Genomic DNA, 19,181 nt, shown 5'->3' with positions numbered 1-19,181 from the left:
ATGGAAAGATGATATCCAGGCACTAGGGAGCAAGAGGAGAGTCGAACATACAGATGGACTTGGCTCCTCGAGCGGGTCAGTCAGTGTCATTTGTTTGCAATATGAATCATTAATGCGACAGGCAGCATGTGTACCGATCTATTAGTCTTGTGTAATCTCATTGATATGTTGCGGTTCACACTCACTTGTTGGAGAATTTGTGCGTTTCCCAGAATCTGGACTCCTTGACTTTGAACCAAGGGAACACGCGCTCCATTTGCTGCAACAGAGACAGGGAGAAAAAAGACGTTAAAGGCCCAGTGCAGGCAAAAAACAGATTTTCCCATGTTTTATATACATTTCCACACTATGAGGTTAGAATAATACTGTGAAAGTTATGATAATGCCGTTTTAGTGTAAGAGCTATTTTGAAAAGACCACCTTAAAATGTCTGTTTTGGTGGGATGGAGTTTTGGCCTTCCATAGTGACATCAACATGCGGTAAATTAGTTAATAGACCAATACGAAAGACTTCCAAACCTCTCTGCCAATAACATCTCATTTTTCCCTTCCCCACTCAGACCACTGAAAGTGCTAGCAAAATTCTTGCTTGAGAAATGTCCCTTTGCTAAGAAGCTATTTTTGTTTCTTTTTGACCATTTTAATTGAAAACACAGTAAGGTACTTAATTGTTACACAGAAATTATTTGATATTGAGATAAAAACAGCTGCATTGGTCCTTTAAATAGGTGCTGTCTAGTTGAAGAATATAACTTATAAATGTGTCAAGAGCTTAGCCCCACTGTCTTACCACAACCCAAAATGACTCAAATGGCAACAAAAGCAAACAATAAAACAAATGATGTATAGCTTCAAAATATGTTTATAACCATCAATCAAATCTTGTGTAATGTCAGTGCATCCATAGCAGTGTCTATTTACTGGAAAATGGTTACATCACCCCTGTCGTTGGGCAGAAACAGACTGAGGACTCCGGCTTTAACAGCTATAGGTGAATCCCAAATGGCACCTTAGGGAACCCTATGGGAAACCCTATGGCTCCTGGTCAAAAGTATTACCCTACCATTTGGGAAGCAGCCTGTGTCTACCAGTGGAGTCAATCAGGGTGAATACTACTACTGAAGCTGAGTTTGAGCACGGCGCTTGTAACGCCAAGGTAGTGGGTTCGATCCCCGGGACCACCCATACACAAAAAAAAATAATTATGCACGCATGACTGTAAGTCGCTTTGGATAAAAGCGTCTGCTAAATGGCATATTATTATTACTCTCTCCTCACCCGGATAAAGAAGGACTTGACCATGCTATTAGCCTTCCTGTTCTCCGGCTGCCCGCCGTCTGAGTTGATGGCCGTCTGGATGATCTTCACTATGTCGTCACTGAACTCAAGCTGAAGGAAAGGAGAAAACACAGCACTGAGTGAGTGACACACTGCCTTCCATCTCATCCCTTGCTCTCTCTCTCCCTCCCTCCCCCTCCCTCTCTGAGATTGAACTGCGTTTGAACTCTGAGCGAAGAGAGTTCCCCGGGGCTGACCATTCATGCCACTACTCAGGTGTCTGTGGATGATGTGGCTGTGCATTCATACACGCATAGCTAGTGTTATCACGCAATGCTGGGCGGATGCTGATTGGATGAAAGGATTAAAATGACAGACTACACAGTTTGAAAATATCAAAGCTTTTGCGGCGGGGCAGTTGATTGAATGTGTTTTGAAGGTGCGAGGTTGTGAGATAACACGAGTGGGATGTGATTTTAGACTCACCACAGACTTGTAGCGCCCAGCGGCCAACTTCTTCTCCACTGACTCCAGGTCAAGGGGGGAGTCGTTGGGGGGCGTGACCTCGGTCAGGACTGGGGGGTCGGGCCCCTCGGGGGAGCGGCGGGAGGGTAAACTCTCCTCAGTCTCAGGGTTCAACTCAGGCGGCTTCATCACAGCCTAACGAGAGCGAAAGATAACAAAGAAAATATGTATAATCTGTAGGGCCAGCTATTTTTCCTGGTCATGTAACCAAACCAGGACAAACTCTAGGCCCTAGTTAAAGCCGACATTCCAGGGCCCAGAGTTTTTCCCTTACCCTGTCACATGAGCAGCCAGAGCTTTAAGTATTTCCCTGGTCAAGTTACAACGTGGTCGGGAAAAACTCCTGGCCCTAAACATGCAACACAATATCTCCTTCTCCCAGATATCCTGTCCTCACCTGTCTGTAGCGGAGCAGGTGCGTGGAGGTGCGGGAGTTGAGCAGCGCGGTGAGGACCTGGCGCACCAAGCCCTGCAGCTCCTTCTCCAGGGCCGTCCTCCACTCGGCAGGCTGGCGCTTCGTACAGTTGGTGCAGGTGTAGGCCACGCTCTCTGGCAGCTTGGACAGCAACTCGTACATCTCGTCTGGTAGTGGGAGACAAGGGAGCAGGGAGGGAGGTTGACTTTTCACACTCATTTATCGGTTGGTTATCGGTCGATTCTCTGTATCAAAAGTGTTGACAACAGATCCATGCCAAGTACATGACTATTGAAAGGCATTTTACAAGTGTTTTGGGGTATATCAACAGAAGTTGAAATTGATAAACACATTTAAGTACTCTACCCCTATGTAGTGAACATATAGCAGCCAAAAGAAAGAATGGTGCCAAGTTCAAGTCTGTATCGCTTCATAACAGGAGAGGCGTTGAGAAACAGACATTGTTTCCAGTGAGTAGAGTTGTGAAGCAAGAGCGCCCGCTAACCTGTGAGGTTCTCACACTTGGAGTGGACCCAGTGGTCGCACCTCCCACACTGCATCATCTTGCTCTCGTAGTCGTCCTCGTCATAGCACTTATCGCAAAGGGGGCAGAAGTTACCTGGAAAACAAGTCGTTGTGTCATAGAACACTAAACACTCTCCCCAAACCCTACTCAACCCTTTTCATAGTACTGAGGAGACAGGTTCGTGTTCATTAGGGATCAAACGGAACAAAATTGACTGAAACCAGAATGGACTACATGGACTTTGCCAACTAGAAACATCTTCGTCTTCTGTAGCAATTTCAATGACAGGTATTCTTATCAACATTTTAGCTTTTATAATAAACAAATTATGTATTTACAGTGTTACATATTAGTTTCTAGGGCACAATGTAGCTAGAGTTCATATAGGCCCAATACAGGCTGTATCTCAATCAATGTTGTAAAAATGATTTTCTAGTGTTCCTTAATTAAAAAATATATATAAAATGTTAATTTAGAGCCCTGCTTGTGACTCACCTTTAGCAAAGAGTTTGGCACAGTCATGACATAAGGAGAAGTCATGTGACCACTGGGCATCCCAGGCCTTCCCAGGTTTTGTGGCCCCGCAACTCTTACAGCGCACACACTTGGTGCAGATCTGGACACAAGGACACATAGGAGAGACAATTCATGGTTAAACAAAAGGCAGTCGATATACGATAAACGCTATGTCGCCAGGTGGCAGTTACACGGTCTAAACCTTATCCTAAACGGAACCAATTTCGATCCCTATGACTAGCCCTAACCTTTGGGTCTGCTGGCCGAATACACACTAACAAAAAAAAACCACATTTTACTGCTTGGAGGAGGAAGGAGGAGAAGGATGGCGTGATGCATACCCAGACTCGTTTCTTCTTGGTGGGTCTGGTGGGATGGTTGGGCCCCAGGCACTCGGGGTGATAGCTGTTTCGGCACTTCTCACACTCCAGAAGTTGCTGCTTGGGGAAGAAGAGGTGGAGAGAAGCAAGTTAGCAACTTAATTACTATCTTGCGTCAGACTTTGTAATTAGACTAACTTTGAAGCTCTTGCCTGAAACATACATCTTTCTCTACCTCTTGGTGGAAGACATTGAATAGAGCCAGACATAACAGGGATAGTGATAAACCAAATACAAACTCCCAAACCCCTAATAGCCTTTGTTACTCAGACTCAAATCGTTCGAAAGGGCGAGGCTTACTTTAGTCTTCTGGTGCTGGCGGCCACAGGTGTGGCAGAAGCGGCAGCGGCGGCAACACCAGTTCTCCCACTGCTCCTCCAGAGGGCGCTCAGTCTCCCCCAAGCAGAAGAGATGGAAGGGCTCGCAGCACACCTGGCAGAAGACAAACTGGAGGAGGAGAAGGAATGGGGAGAGGAGAGTCAGTGCAGCACAGTCAGTTGGGAGTGTTCAGTCAGTATGGTTGAAATTAATAAAATGGGTACTAAAGTGGGATATTTGGTTATAAAAGGCTGTGTGTGAGAGAGGTATTATTCAGACACTTTGAACTGCCTGAAGACGACCACTATGGGTCTAAACCATGTGGCCTATGTGCCATCTGAGTATTCGTAGCTAGGCTCGGGCAATATACCGTATACTGGGGTATTTAGACATACCGACGGTATGATTTTCAATACCCTCACAGGGGCTGCAGGGGTGCCAAATAAATTATCTCCAGCTCAGGGCTCCAGCTATGCATTTAGTTGGCTAACTTGCTAGCTAAGTGGCTAGATGGCAAAATCAAGCTTCTTGGTTACAGCAGAGACAATCAACCCCCTCCTGGATCAAGATCCATGTTGCCTAAATTGCTTTGGTAATACCGTCTACCCCGGTATGGTACAGAAACGGTCTGAAAATCTGGATATCGCCCAAACCTATTCGTAGACTTTGATATGTCATATTTTGAATGCTTGAAGTGGGCCCGCTGGTGCGGTCCGGTACAACCCTGTGATAAGACTAGCATCCTGTCCAGGGGGTGTACCACCACGTTATGTTAGATGAGTAGCTCACTTTATTCCATTCTTATTTTGAAATACAAAGAAGTTCTCCTTTTCCCTCATTTTGAGAGCGAGGCCAGCCTGTCCTCACCTTTGTTGTGTGTGTGTGTGTGTGTGTGTGTGTGAGAGAGAGAGAGTGAGAGTGAGCACAGGGGTAGAGAGAGAGCAAGAGGAGCTTGTGACTCACCTCGACGTTGCCACTGCTGGCACAGAGGAAGCAGACGACCCGCGGGGTGATTGGCACGGAGGTGAGGAGGCTGAGGCCGCCGGTGGCCCACACATTTTCCACGTCATGGTCCTTCTTAAAATCCACTCTGATTCTGTGCACTCCGTCGCTGGGCACTTTCTGCTTGGCGGTGCCCCCAGTCGAGGGAGTGCTCAGCAAGTTTAAAGTACTGCTCTCAGGTTTGGTGGCCAACGGCTTCTGCTGCTGGGGAGAGGGAGGTGGAGGAGAGAGGGGGTCAGGGATGAGGGCATGCATGGGATTTATGGAATATAAATTGTATATCACTTTATTGTCCAACAAAAGATGGACATTTGCCTTTGGCATCGCCTTACAAATACATCACGTCATAAAGGGAACTGCAGAATAGGGCTGTGGCGGTCATGAAATTTGGTCAGCCGGTTACTGTCATGCAAAAGACTGCCGGTCTCATGGTAATTGACCAGATTTCGCTTTACCAGGCCTCCACGCATAGGCTACAAGCCGCATACAAACCGCTGATGCGCGCCTTTGGAATCTCTACATTTAAGAAAGTCTAATAAATCTATGTAATATACACCATCACAATACATCTGTTATTTATTTAAAGCAGGTCTAAAGAAACATGATATGAAGAAGATGCATTTCAGAAGAACAGAATATGAGTTGGCCTACTGTTATCTGGCTATGTGCCATGCCATAGGCTGTAGGCTTGCTAATTTAGCAGACAAGATATGCTTAAGTCCCTTGCCATTATTTTATATGATTTTATAGTAAGAAAAATCTAATTGAATTTAGCTGAATAAAACAGAAAGGATATTTTTCCCATTGCAGAGCGAGTGCGCATATGAAGTGTGAGTGTAAAAATGATCATTTAAAACAGGTCTTATACGCTAGATTTAGAGTTATTTGGCAACTTTAATTGTGAATGATACAAACCTTAAAATGTCTTAGAAATCAAAACATATATGGGCTGCATGGTGCGACTATAGGCTATTGATGATTTGAGAAAGTCACAAAAAAGCGTGCGCTCTGTTCCTTGCACAGGTTGAACGCACTGTTCTATCAATTGATCATAATTTGCAGACAGCTCCTCTCTGTGCGCGCTGGAGAAAGGAATCAAGTAGAGAGGGGATGGAAACGCACAGTGGTGAGATATTCTGTAGCTAAAAGGTAAATGTGCCAGCCTATTAATTATGAAAATATAAAGAAATGCCCTATTACTAGGCCATTCCAACTGAAATATAAATTCACTATAACGGTAAGCAGTCCTGCACAATCAATACACCAACAGCGTCGCCTAGGCCTATACATTCTCTCCCAGACTTGTGGATAGATCGTTTGGAGCGCAGCATAAGGTAACCAGTCCATCCAATATACATACAGTCCACACAAAGGTGATTACTCACAGTATAGGCTAGACCAATTAAAATCAGTTTAGTTTGATGTTTTTCTGCTGTGCGTAATATGTGGTAGGCTATGTATTGAATAACGACACAATCATTATTTTAATTTTGTTTAAAAAATTCGGCCTTGGGCTCATATTGGCCTATGCCGTATACATAAACTCTGATATGCGTATGGGTGTTTTGAATTAATCATCACCTTAGAAAGCTCAGTCCATTTCGTTGTTAGGCTTTGAAACATCATCCATAACGACCAGGTTTTCCACTCAGTTTCAAATCGGTTGTTGAACTTCTTTCTTCAAACGTATCATCACAGTGAGATGAGTTTTAAAAGCACTACACTGTTTTGATTCATGTCGAGTGGTTAGAGGGACAATAGAGCGCTGAGTACCAGGCCATTAGCGACCTGATGGTCGTTAGCGAGTTGGGTACTACCAACGCATGTCCAGAGTACATTAGAGGAGATTACCGTGACTCAACGGTCACGTGGAATTTTACTGCGGTCATGACTCATGACTGCCGGTGTGGCGGTAATACGGTCACCGCAACAGCCCTACTGCAGAACATACCTTCTCTTTTGGTTTGGTGGGTTTAGGTGGTGGCGGGACAGAGCGAGGAGTCGGTTTCCTCATTTGTTTCCCTTCGGGTGCTGAGGGGACACACGTTATAAGAGTACCAACATTAGCTACTATCCCATTTAGAGCAAATCACTGCTTTACACCGCATCAGAGAAATGTAATTATATTATTTCATAGTGTTAACAGATGGATACACTAGTGTGCAAGGGAAATTACAATGGAAAACAGCAATTTTATAGCCATTCCACAAAGGGGTAATCATAACCGTTACAATTGAAGATATCATGCATATGGCTCCTCCTACCTGTGTCTGTGATGGGCGTGGCCAGGCACTGCTGCTGGGGCTTCCTCTTGGCTTCTGTGGGTGGAGACTTGGGAGCCCCTCCCTCCTTTTTTGCAGGCCCCTGGGTGGGCTGGGGCCTCTGCTGCTGCTGCTGTGGGGGCTGCAGGGGCGTTGGTGGGGAGGGGGAGCTCTGGAGCGAGGAGGACGAGGAAGGGGAGGATGGAGGGGTGGGCTGCTGCGGCTTGCGTTCCTTCTTACTAGCAGCACCTGTTGGTACCGTTTCAGGATGTTTCTGGTCATGCCCAGGGGCGGTGGCGCCACTGGGGGTTTTGGGGGGCTGGTCGTTTTGGGCGGTAGGGTTGTCGGCTGGGGGGGACTGCAACGGTGGCAGCAACGGCGGCGGCTGTTTTTGCTTCTCCTCACCTGACTTCGGGGGAGGGGTTTCACTCTTTTTGCGAGGGGGCTCCTCCTTTAAAGGGGGCGGGGTCGGTTTAAGACTGGGCTCCGTGCTTGTTGGGTCCTTGACGGGGGGTACGGCCTCCTTTTTCTCTGACAGTTTGTTCTTCTTCTTGTCTTTTTTGCCTAAAAATTCAAAATGATACAATCCCGTCAATTACACTGAGAACTGTGAAGACACTGTGGTTTTATGCATAAGGCTTTATGAAAGACACTGACCTTTCACTTGCTTCTGGAGAAAAATCTTGGAAGGCATCCACTGCAAGTTCTGACACTTTCGGACCCTGTGACGTACACGCATACAGTCAGTCACATATTCAAACATTGTGGCGTTAAATTAGTGAGGCTGGGAAATCACTCAACTCAAGTAAACATAACTTCATTCTTACTTGCAACACTGCTTCTTGATATTGCGGCCCCCGAACTTGGGCTTGTCCAGGCAGTTGGTGCAGACTCCGCAGTCCTCAGGGACCTGGCAGCCGGGACACTGCCCGCAGCGCCGCGACCGCCGCCCCTTTCTGGGCGCCGCCCCTCCCTCCTGGATAGTCTTGGTGTGCCTCATCACCGGCTTGATGGGAGGGGACTGGGGCTCCGCCTCTTCCGAGCCCGCCACTGAAGATTTGTCTACGAGGGGGGGAGCATTCGCCGCACAATATGGTGACTACGAAAAAGGTCCCACTTGGAAATAGGAAATCACTCTTGTAACGGGGTGCCAGGCCAGAAACATATGAAACAGAATAAGGTACGGTCCTTACCCTCAAACGCCATGACTTCCTTGATGTGTTGGAGGAGCATTTGAGTATGCGAGTGGGTCATACTTCATTACAAATATTCAAAAGGGGACGTGCCCGTTTAACACGGATCTCACCATCGTTCCCCATGGAAGACAGGATCTTTTCTCTCTCCTCCCACGGCAAGGCACTGAGGGTGGGCATGTCGTCGGGGAACACGGCCCGGTTGCGGCCCAGGGCCACAGCGGCACGGCGACACACGTGCTTGATGCGCGGCCCTCGCACCGACGTCTCCGAAGAGTCGCTCTCCTGGCTCTGGTGGAGCAAAGCCAACAACATCAGTACAGTTTAACTTGAATTCTGGGACTGTGTATTTCAAGTTTAAAAAACTACATTTGATCAATGTTAACCCTCTTCCAAATCAGTCTCTGAAGGGGCTACTCTGAAGGGGATACAGACGTATATTTATTGTGGGAAATAGTTGTTGCGAACACACAGCCTTCTGTTATCACCCACTCACATTTGTTTCTTTTCCAAGCTATAGCCCATCATACAATATTTTACATACAGCAGGTTTTTTTAAAGGACCATAGAGTTCAGTCTGCTTCAAGTTATTTTTATGTGGTGGAAAATCAAGTATCACCATACTGGTATCGTGACAGCCCTAATCTGTAAACCATCATCCTCCGGGCGCTCTTACCGGTCAACAGATACACATTGTGATACACATCTTCAAGTGTTTTCTAAAGGAGAGTACTTTAACAGCATTTGTGCACGGATGTACAAGGTGGCTTGGCAGAATTCCTCTTGCATAACCCCCTTTCAGGGACATTCCTGCTATCAAGTTTCAGTCTGTGTTCAAACACTCACAATGCTATTTATGGCAGCAAAACATTCTCAGAATCATGTCAAATGATTTTATCGTGGTTGTGTTGAGACAACGATGAGACATTTCAAAACCCTTTCCGTGTTAAAAAAACCCAACAGAAATAGCCTAGTCAGTGGAGGGGAGAGGAGCAGGGGGAGGAGGAGGGGAACTAACCTGAACTTTAGGATGGTCTGGAGACTTCAACGACTTGCTTTTCTCGATCTTGAACAACTGCGCTTTGGCCTTCTTCAGCAGGCCCGCCACCCGCTTGTCGGCCACAGGCAGCTTCTCGGCGTGCGCCAGCATGGAGCCCAGGGACGGGGCCGCCAGGGGCTTCTTGCTGCCGGTCTGCCCTGGGGGAAGGCCTGTCTGCTGGGCAGGGGCACTTTTTTTCTCCTTCTCCCCAGGCTCAGCCTCTGGCCCCCTCTCCGAGGGCCGGGTCTTTTTGGATAGGCGGCCCTTGGTCAAGATAAGGGGAATAGAGTGGACTACAGCCCTGTCTACGGGTGCCGTCTCTGTACCAGAGTCTACGGACGCTGACTTCTTCCTCCCAGGTGTCTTTTTAGGAGCGAGGGAGGTCAGAGCCTCCTCCCCTTCCCTCCCCTCCACGGCAAACAGGCTGGGGGTCGTATTAGGTGAGGCGTCTGGAGTGGACGCCTTCCCTCTCCTCTCCCAATCTTTTCTACCCTCCCTTTTGTTCTCCTTCTCACGCTCTCTGCTTTTCTCAGTCTCCCTTTCCATCTCCCTGACAGGAGCCGAGTCCCGGGAAGCCGAGGTGCTCCTCTCTCTCCCCCCTTTCCCGGCACCGCGGCCCGTCTCCTGGGGACTGGAAGTGAAGAGGGGGAAGAGTTGGGAAGAGGAGGAGTTGCCGCCCGCACCGCCACCAAGACTCCCGGCTGCTCTGTGTCCGTCGCAGGAGGAGGAAGGCCCTTGTGTAGAGAGGCCCAGGGGGCCCGGTGAGAAGGTGCTGAAATGGGCAGGCGTTAAGGCACTAGTGGGCAGAGAGCTGGAGGAGTTACTGGTGCTGATGGCACCGGTGGAGACAGAGCCTGTCAGCACACATAGTTCAGAGGGGCCCTTTCCTGGCGGGGCCCCTGGCTGGCTGCTCCGCGTGGTCATGGAGTGTGATGGGGACCGGGGCTGACCGCGCAGGGGTCCCAGGGTCTTCCTCCTCCTGCGTCTCACTGACCGGCCCGACTTTGGGGAGGACTGGAGGGGGGACAGCGATCCCGGGCTGCTCCCCGATGACGACTGCAGGGTGACCGACTCAAAGATGCGCGAGTGCGCCTCGCTGGGAGTAAAGCGTGGAGCGCGCAGCAGCGGGCTGCGCTTCTGGAGCGTCGACTCAAAGCGGGACGAGGGGTGCTGCTGGTGGTGATGATGCAGTGGGGAGAATAAGCGGGTGCCCGCCCCGGACCCACCGCCACTGCCTGGCGTGGGGTAACCCGCTGGAGCAACCCCCCCGGCACCATGGGGCATTAGACCTACGTCTTGGGCCGTGAGAGGGGGAGGGCGGAAATTGTCGAAGATGGGCTTGCGGATAAGGCCCTCCTTGGCGTACTTAGCAGAGGAGAAGTACTGCTGCTCGGTGCGAGACCGAGATGTCCAGCGGAAGGTGGGCTCTCTCAGGATGGACCTGCGCTTGTCCTGCAGGCTGGAGAGCACCAATGACGGGCCTTGGAGAAATGGGTGGGGCAGGATCCAAGGGGAGTGGGGGTGATGCTCCACCGTGTTGGAGCCTGACTGGGCCTGCTGCGGGGGGCTAAGGAGAGGGGGAGGCGGGGGGGACGAGGAGGAGGAGGAGGCGGTGGAGGCAGCCTGTTGAGAGTTGGACATCAGCACTCCTGTGGCCGGGCTGATGATAGCCTTCTTCCCGCCGGTGGCCAGGCTGCCTCTGCCCCTCGCCCCAAGGCTGCCCCTGCCCACACCCTGCCCTCTGCGTCCCCGCCGGCCCCTCTCAATCAGCACCCGCTGCTCCTGCTCGGGCTCCGACGGCGGCCTGGAGGTGTGCAGCAAGTCCCCCTCCCTCTCTCCCTGGGAGTGGTCTCGCTCGTCGTCATGCTCGTCTTCGGGCTCGGACAGGGCCTGAGTGCCCTCCGAAGCCTGGGAGTCGCACGACGAGTCGTCCAGGCTGGGGCTGCTGGAGCGGGACGACTGGGAGGAGTGCTGGGACATGGCGCTGGAGCCACATGAGGCGGCGCTGCTGCTGAAGCGCCCGTTGCTGGTGCTGTTGTTGCAGCGGTTGTTGAGCAGGCTGGCCCCCACGGCCGTAGCGCTGCTGGTTGTGACAGCAGCAGGGGGAGGCAGGGTGTCGACCGGAGCTGCGGTCACGGCTGTAGCAGCGGCGGTGGTGACTGCAGCTGTAGACGCCCGTATGGGGGAGGAGGCCGAGGCGGGCTGGGGAGCAGCGACGGGGGGCGGGACAGCATCAAACCGTGCCATCTTCATGTGGGGGTGAGGGGCGCCGAAGCTGCCCTCGTCCTCGATGAAGCGCTTTGGGGTTTTGATGATGCGCAGTGAGACAGTGCTCACCACGGGCATGATGAACTGCCTGATGTTCTTCAGCTGCGTTCTTCTCCTCCTCCGGATACCCGTCTCCATGCCAGCGCCCCCCTGCCCTCCTATGGCCACCGCCTCCTTCTCCAACAGTTTCTTTTTCTGCGCACCTTTCTTGGCGCGCTGCAGCAGCTGCTTGGCGATTGCGGCATCAGTGCGTTTGGAGGGGGGAACGATCCGCACGGGCTTGATGTGGCGAGGGCTGGTTCTCAGGTTCAGCGGCCTGCCCAGCTTGGAGGGAGAGGATGAGGCGAGCGGGCTGGAGGGCGGGGAGGAGCTGTGGACGTCGGGGCTGTCGTCCTCCTCAGCAACATGGGACACCCTGAGCTTAGACTGCTGTTGAGGAGTGTGGGGGTCCGTATCTCCGTCCCGGCGGACCCTGAAGGCCTTTTGTTTGGTTTCATCTGAACCAGAGGCCTGAGCAGCAGCAGCAGCCTCGGCTTTGAGGCGCTCAGCAGAGGGAGGCCGTCCTCGTCTGCGCCGGGGCACGCCAGGCACCGGCACACACTTCCTGGCGATGGCCTTGAGCCGCGACTTGAGCGGGCTCAGTTTGACCTCGCGCAGCCGCTTCAGTTTGGTCACCTTGGACTCGCGGCTCGCTTTGGGAGGCTTGGCCTCTGTGTCGTGCTGCTGCTGCACGGAGCCCAGGGGCGTTCTCTTTGTGGCCTTCCTCTCCTTCTTGTCCTCGGCCCTGTCCTTGCGGTGTGCAGCCGTGGAGCCATGCTCCTGTCCCGCCTGCCTGCTGTCATTGTCGTTGGCTGCATGGCTGCGGGCCTGCCAACTCCTCTGGGTGCCAGAGGCTGGAGGACGGCCTCTCCTCTTCTCTCCGGAGCCAGGCGGCCTCCCAGGCAGCCGCTTGGCCTTCTCCGCAGGCCGCTCCTGGCCCTCAGGTTTCCCTGAGGCAGACGAGGGTGAAGGGCCGGCACCTGCGGCCCCTTTTCGTGCAGTCTGGGCCCGCGGGGGTCGGCCTCTGGGCTTCTTCTCCTGCGTGGGAGTAACTGGTACAAAACAGAGAAAATAACAGGTTTCAAATAAGTGGGGCTAAACTTTTTTTTAACCTTTATTTAACCAGGTAAGCTAGTTGAGAACAAGTTCTCATTTACAACTGCGACTTGGCCAAGATAACGCAAAGCAGTGCGAATTAACATTGGAGTTGGTCCCCCCTTTGCTGCTATAACAGCCTCCACTCTTCTGGGAAGGCGTTCCACTAGATGTTGGAACATTGCTGCAAGGACTTGGTTCCATTCAGCCACAAGAGCATTAGTGAGGTCGGGCACGGATGATGGAAAATTAGGCCTGGCTCGCATTCAGTGTTCCAATTCATCCCAAAGGTGTTCGATGGAGTTAAGGTCAGGGCTCTGTGCAGGCCAGTCAAGTTCTTCCACACCACTCTCGACAAACCAGGCCTAATCGCCCAACATCAGTGCCTCTCACTAATGCTCGTGGCTGAATGGAAGCAAGTCCCTGCAGCAATGTTACAACATCTAGTGGAAAGCCTTGCCAGAAGAGTGGAGGCTGTTATAGCAGCAAAGGCGAAACCAACTCCATATTAATGCCCATGATTTTGGAATGAAATGTTGGACGAGCAGGTGTCCGTCCACATACTTTTGGTCATGTAGTGTATGTAAATAAAAACACCTCACCTGCCAACGTCCTTGACGGACTCCGTATTCTTCGGTGTTCACTGACTGTACCAAACCCTCCAAATGTTCCTTCCTATGGTGGGAAAAGACAAGAAACACAAAAAAGTAAATACGTTTGCCAAAATACTTCAATCAAATAAGAGAATGAGTAATCTTTATTTACAGGTCAAAGTGATGAGTGAATAACAGATGAAGAATTCAAAGCCACAATGTTCAGGCCTAGCTCTGTACAGTCATCCCGTACTGAAACCACTCAAAACAAGGACAGAGTTTAGTCCCCTTGTCAATAACGGTAGTCCAGTCTCACTTTCGCCTTGCTGCTGACTCACTCCAGTCGGGTTCCAGTCATTCAGTTTCCCTATGCTTTCCAGATTAGGTGCCTTAAGCTGCTGGAGAAGGCGCTGTCAGAACGCTAGAGTGGAGTAACTGACAGTGCCGCCAAAACCACAAGTCAGTCAAGTCTTCCTGTTTTAGGTATATGCTAAGCGGATTAGTCACCCTCTGGAAAAAAGGTCTCACCGTCTGAAATATCTGAGAAGAGCCCAGGAGCTAAAAGCTAAAAGCATCTAAAGCAGGGGTCGTGTTAGAGTTCAGAAATCTGCATTTCCAAACACAGACCATCAAACAATCTGCGTTTTAAACCATTTCACCTGTGTTTTATATTGAAAGTCGTTTTTTTTTTGTGTTGCTTCGATAGAGTGATCAGGGACATGCAACTATACTTTTCCCTTCACAGAAAAGACATCAGCGCGAAACATTAGGCGGAAAATAGCTTCATTTTCATCAGATGACAACAGAAGTGCAACACTATTTGGTTAGCAACCACATAAGTAAATGAGCTTACAATGAAAAAGCAAGGTATTTTTTGCAAAAACTAGGCATGGCCATGATATTTCTAAATGTTATGAAATCACATTTTATTTGTCACATGCGCCGAATGCCCTTACTGTGAAATGCTTACTTACAAGCCCTTAACCAACAATGCAGTTAAGAAAAAATATTTACTAAATAAACTAAATAAAAAAATAAAAGAAACAATAACGAGGCTATATACAAGGGGTACTGGTACCAAGTCAATGTGCGGGGGTAAAGGTTAGTCGAGGTAATATGTACATGTAGGTAGGGGTAAAGTCACTATGCTTAGATAATAAACAACGTGTAGTTGGGGTCAACGCAAATAGTCTGGGTAGCCATTTGAATAGCTGTTCAGCAGTCTTATGGCTTGGGGGTAGAAGCTGTTCAGAAGCCTTTTGGACCTAGACTTGGCGCTCCGGTACCACTTGCCGTGCGGTAGCAGAGAGAACAGTCTATGACTAGGGTGGCTGGAGTCTTTGTCAATTTTTAGGGTCTTCCTCTGACACCGCCTGGTATAGAGGTCCTGGATGGCAGGAAGCTTGGCCCCAGTGATGTACTGGGCCGTACGCACTACCCTCTGTAGCGCCTTGCGGTCGGAGGCCGAGCAGTTGCCATACCAGGCTGTGATGCAACCAATCAGGATGCTCTTGATGGTGCAGCTGTAGACGCATGCCAAATCTTTTCAGTCTCCTGAGGAGGAATAGGCTTTGTCGTGCCCTCTTCACGACTGTCTTGGTGTGTTTGGACCATGACAGTTTGTTGGTGTTGTGGACACCAAGGAACTTGAAGCTCTCAACCTGCTCCACTACAGCCCTGTCGATGAGAATGGGGGCGTGCTCGGGCCTCCTTTTCCTGTAGTCCACGATCATCTCCTTTGTCTTGATCACGTTGAGGGAGAGGTTGTTGTCCTGGCACCACACTTCCAGGTCTCTGACCTCCTCCCAATAGGCTGTCTCATCGTTGTCGGTGATCAGGCCTACCGCCGTTGTGTCGTCGGCAAACTTAATGGTGGCGTTGGAGTCATGCTTGGCCACGCAGTCATGGGTGAACGGTGAGTACAGAAGCCATGGAAAGCATGTAGCTAGATACATTTCCTGTTTTGCTTGAAGTTAAATCTTTCATTTTACCTGAAAAAAGTAGGCTACACCGAGAAAAGTACCGGAGAAAAGTAGCTACACATCAGTCAGTGCGTTGTCTGCTGATAGAATGCCGGTTGGTGAATTCTCATCCTGGAGAAGTGCAACTGAAGCACAAAATGTGTCTGATGCCGAACAGACGTTACAATAAGAAGCTTTTAAGACCTGTGCTTACAAAACGCAGCAAGATATTTCTTATGCATTCTCTTTTTTTCCGAGTGAAAAACTCAGAATTCTGCATTAACAGGATGACTGGGCTGAGCGGGAACTGTGCTTCCGCAGAGGTAGGGGGGCCAGCAGGCCAGAGGTGGATGAACGCAATGCCCTCGTTTGGGTGTAGGGACTGATCAGAGCCTGAAGGTACGGAGGTGCCGTTCCCCTCACAGCTCCGTAGGCAAGCACAATGGTCTTGTAGCAGATGCGAGCTTCAACTGGAAGCCAGTGGAGTGTGCGGAGGAGCGGGGTGACGTGAGAGAACTTGGGAAGGTTGAACACCAGACGGGCTGCAGTGTTCTGGATGAGTTGTAGGGGTTTAATGGCACAGGCAGGGAGCCCAGTCAACAGCAAGTTGCAGTAATCCAGACGGGAGATGACAAGTGCCTGGATTAGGACCTGTGCCACTTCCTGTGTAAGGTAGGGTCGTACTCTGCGAATGTTGTAGAGCATGAACCTACAGGATCGGGTCACCGCTTTGATGTTAGCATGACATTTGTTTTTCTTAACTTCCAGGAAGTCCTATCAGGGCACACAGGTATCCTTAGCAGCAGCGGTTGCTAGGCTGCCTTATATCAGCTGTGATGTCACCCACTCAGTCAGGTAATCTTTGAGGGGGCCTGATGGGCCCGACTCATCTCCTGACATAATACACACACATTCACTTAGTAGGGTACTCATTTTACTTCCCTCTAAATGTTTCACTCTCTCCTCATGTTGAGGTTAGGCACAGTGAACGAGACCATCTCTAGCTATAGGAGTTACCTGAAGGCAATAATTCCAAAGCAACCCAGACAGCATGTTAAAACATGACTCATAGTGAGGTCAACAACATCCAATGGTGCTCTCAGTTGACTAGGCCTAGGCTGCACCTCAAATGGAACCCTATTGCCTGTTTAGTACACTACTTTTGACCAGGGCCCATAGGGCTTTGGTCAAAAGTAGTGCACTAGATAGGGAATAGGGTGCCATATGGTGCCCTCGTCTACAACTGTACATGATGATGGTGGACCTAATCAGTGCAGTCTCTACAGTGGGGTGTGGGATATTTTATATCAGGAAATAAACGCGTCACACTCACAGCACCAGTTAAAAGATCCACTCCGCTCACTTGGAATTGGACAGAAAAATAATATTACTCAGTCTCCAGGACCCTCCATTTGTAATTACGTCTGGGCCACAGGATGAGTGTGTAACAGTAATTATAGATCAAGCAGATAAAAACAAGAGACCGACAGACTCAATGTCCCCCAACACCAAAGTGGGACCCCGCTCATCAACTGCAAAATGCCTGTAAGTTTAACAGCAAATGTATATTCTATGGTACGCCTAGCTTAACTAGCAAAAGCATTGTCGTTTATGACCGTCAGTTGTACTGACCATTAGACTTGGGCAACTTGAGAGGCCAAAGATAACTCATACATGCATGTCAGAAAACACATAGGTCTTAGACGGCCATCTTTGCATCCCACCGTAACTAGGCCTTACCCCCACTAGCCACAGTGAATCCCCAGCCAACCAACCCTGCGGGGCTGGTGAGATGATTCATATCTCAAGAGTTCCTTTGGAAGTCTTTTGTGTCACTCCTCGTGCCAGAGGGGTGGGGGTGTGTCAATTCATCATCTTTATTTATAGCAGCATGTGGAGCTGTAGTTTAAGTCCCTTTGGCCCAGTTTGTAGAGCAGCTGCTGTCTAGGAGTCCACAGTCTTAACTCCACTACAGTCTTACCTCCAACCTGAATAGCACTTCCAACATGTTAACATCACATTTACTAGTAATATAGTGATTAGGCAACATTCAGTCAGTGGCAATTTCATTTGGCATATAGCCTAGATTTTTGGTGACGACGACAAGTGTCGATAATTTGCAATATAGTAGCAGCCTCATAAATTATTAGCTTTCCTTTTTCAAATTCATTCATTTTTAATCATGTTGCCTAATGACACCTGAATATTTCGATCTATCCATCTTTCACTTCAACTCTGACACTGATAGACTGTGCTACAGTTTATACAGACAGCGTTTATCAGCATCTTCTCAGGCAGGTTGCTATAGGTGTTGGTTGGTTGCAGGGTGATAAGGGGGCGGAACGCGACAAATGCGAGAAGCTCAGTTACGTCATGGCTCTGCCTCCCTGGCACTCTCTCACTCACATACACACTCCTCCTCCCTTCGCGTGAACCACACCGCTAGATGTAAACAGAGCCAAAACAGGAGAGGGAAGGAGGAAGAGGAAACGGGGATGGGCAGAAAAGGAGGGTGTGGGGGGGGGTTCGTCTTGACCACCTGGTACAGCATCGGAGCCTGTGCATGTCTCTAGGGGGACCGCGGGGATAAAGAGAGGTTGGGGTTGAACATGCTCGCACAGAAGCAAGCTAGATCCCAATCTAAACAAGCCTCCCATACACAAGCCTCTCACTCCCCCGTGCAGCCAGACATGCGCTAGAGTCGCACACACACTCGCTCCATGCCCACAGGCAGCCCGGGGAGAGCAGCGTGCTGCGAAACCAATGGGCTTATGGGCTTGCTTGCAGGACAGGGAGCCACCTGATACGACTAGGACAGGGGACAGCAGAAAGCCTAGCGGTTAAGAACATTGTTAACCGAAAGGTAGCTGGTTCAAATCCCCAAGGCGACAAGGTGAAAATCCTGCCTATGTGCTCTTGAGCAAGGCCCTAAATGCTACTGTTGTAAACACAAAGTAGCAGTACAGTCAGGGAGAGAGGGGGGATGAGAGGTAGCATGCATAACCTAGTCGGAAGGCTCTTGTTGGAGGAGTGACAAGAAAAGCTTGTGTTGTGTCCTCAGACTCTTCATATTTTTCTTACCCCCCTGCTTCCGTTTGTTTTCCATCCACAACATGCACATTTTTACCTACACTTCCACATCACGTCTTGCCTAGTCTTTCCTCATAGACTGGTTAAGACAGAGCAACAGGTCCGATTCATTGCGGAGATGTTCATGTTTCGGTCTGCTAGTTGGGCCTGTCCCCTGCAAGCGCAGAACCATCAGACCGGATGTAAAAGTGGTTTGAGGTATTCTGTTATGCCTCACTAGTGTATGTTGGCGAGGTGAGAATCCCAATATGACTGTTCTTTAAAATCAGAAGATAACCTGAAAAAACCCCACCAGTTAGTGATGTTCAGCTAAAGTTTTATTAAAATGTATTCATCTACTTTCAACATTTACTGTAATTTTAAAAACACCAGGCAGAGAAGAGAAGTCCCAGCAGTAGCTCGCTTTAAACGCAAGGTAAATAAGAGTCACTGAGGGCTGCTCTGCTCTTCAGGAACGCTGATGCTCCACACACACACACAATCCCTGTAACCCCCACATATCCACATCAAGTAGTGCAACTGATCATTAACTCTCAGCCCTGGGATATTTAAAAGCGGTAGAATTCAGCTCCAAACTTCCAGGGAATCTAAATGTCTAGAGAACCTCAAGTCCCATTTAATTACTAGCATTGTTAAGTTACAGTTTCTAACTGACGCTTTCCTCAGAATTCTAAAGAATTCC

The 19,181-nt window shown here is 49.7% G+C and overlaps 1 protein-coding gene across 4 annotated transcripts in view; it reads right to left on the bottom strand.

The window, feature by feature from the left end:
• LOC121567356 (histone-lysine N-methyltransferase 2A-like) overlaps window positions 1–19,181 on the bottom strand; it is a 42,197-nt gene that overhangs the window by 19,041 nt on the left and 3,975 nt on the right. Inside the window, exons 2-17 of one of the 4 annotated variants that reach the window (XM_045217150.1) lie at window positions 13,458–13,530; window positions 9,433–12,812; window positions 8,528–8,705; window positions 8,049–8,283; window positions 7,879–7,943; window positions 7,225–7,785; window positions 6,912–6,991; window positions 4,922–5,164; window positions 3,941–4,087; window positions 3,602–3,700; window positions 3,240–3,360; window positions 2,724–2,837; window positions 2,201–2,385; window positions 1,765–1,938; window positions 1,279–1,389; window positions 186–259 (exon numbers count right to left, since the gene is read on the bottom strand). In XM_045217150.1, coding sequence (XP_045073085.1) covers window positions 186–259; window positions 1,279–1,389; window positions 1,765–1,938; window positions 2,201–2,385; window positions 2,724–2,837; window positions 3,240–3,360; window positions 3,602–3,700; window positions 3,941–4,087; window positions 4,922–5,164; window positions 6,912–6,991; window positions 7,225–7,785; window positions 7,879–7,943; window positions 8,049–8,283; window positions 8,528–8,705; window positions 9,433–12,812; window positions 13,458–13,530 — 5,840 coding nt within the window. The remainder of the gene's footprint in view (window positions 1–185; window positions 260–1,278; window positions 1,390–1,764; window positions 1,939–2,200; window positions 2,386–2,723; window positions 2,838–3,239; window positions 3,361–3,601; window positions 3,701–3,940; window positions 4,088–4,921; window positions 5,165–6,911; window positions 6,992–7,224; window positions 7,786–7,878; window positions 7,944–8,048; window positions 8,284–8,527; window positions 8,706–9,432; window positions 12,813–13,457; window positions 13,531–19,181) is intronic. The other 3 variants (XM_041877350.2, XM_045217158.1, XM_045217161.1) reach the window with 3 other exon arrangements.

This window comes from Coregonus clupeaformis, chromosome 6, assembly GCF_020615455.1.
Source record: "Coregonus clupeaformis isolate EN_2021a chromosome 6, ASM2061545v1, whole genome shotgun sequence".
Classification (NCBI taxonomy): domain Eukaryota; kingdom Metazoa; phylum Chordata; class Actinopteri; order Salmoniformes; family Salmonidae; genus Coregonus; species Coregonus clupeaformis.
This window is presented reverse-complemented; position numbering and strand designations above follow the sequence as displayed.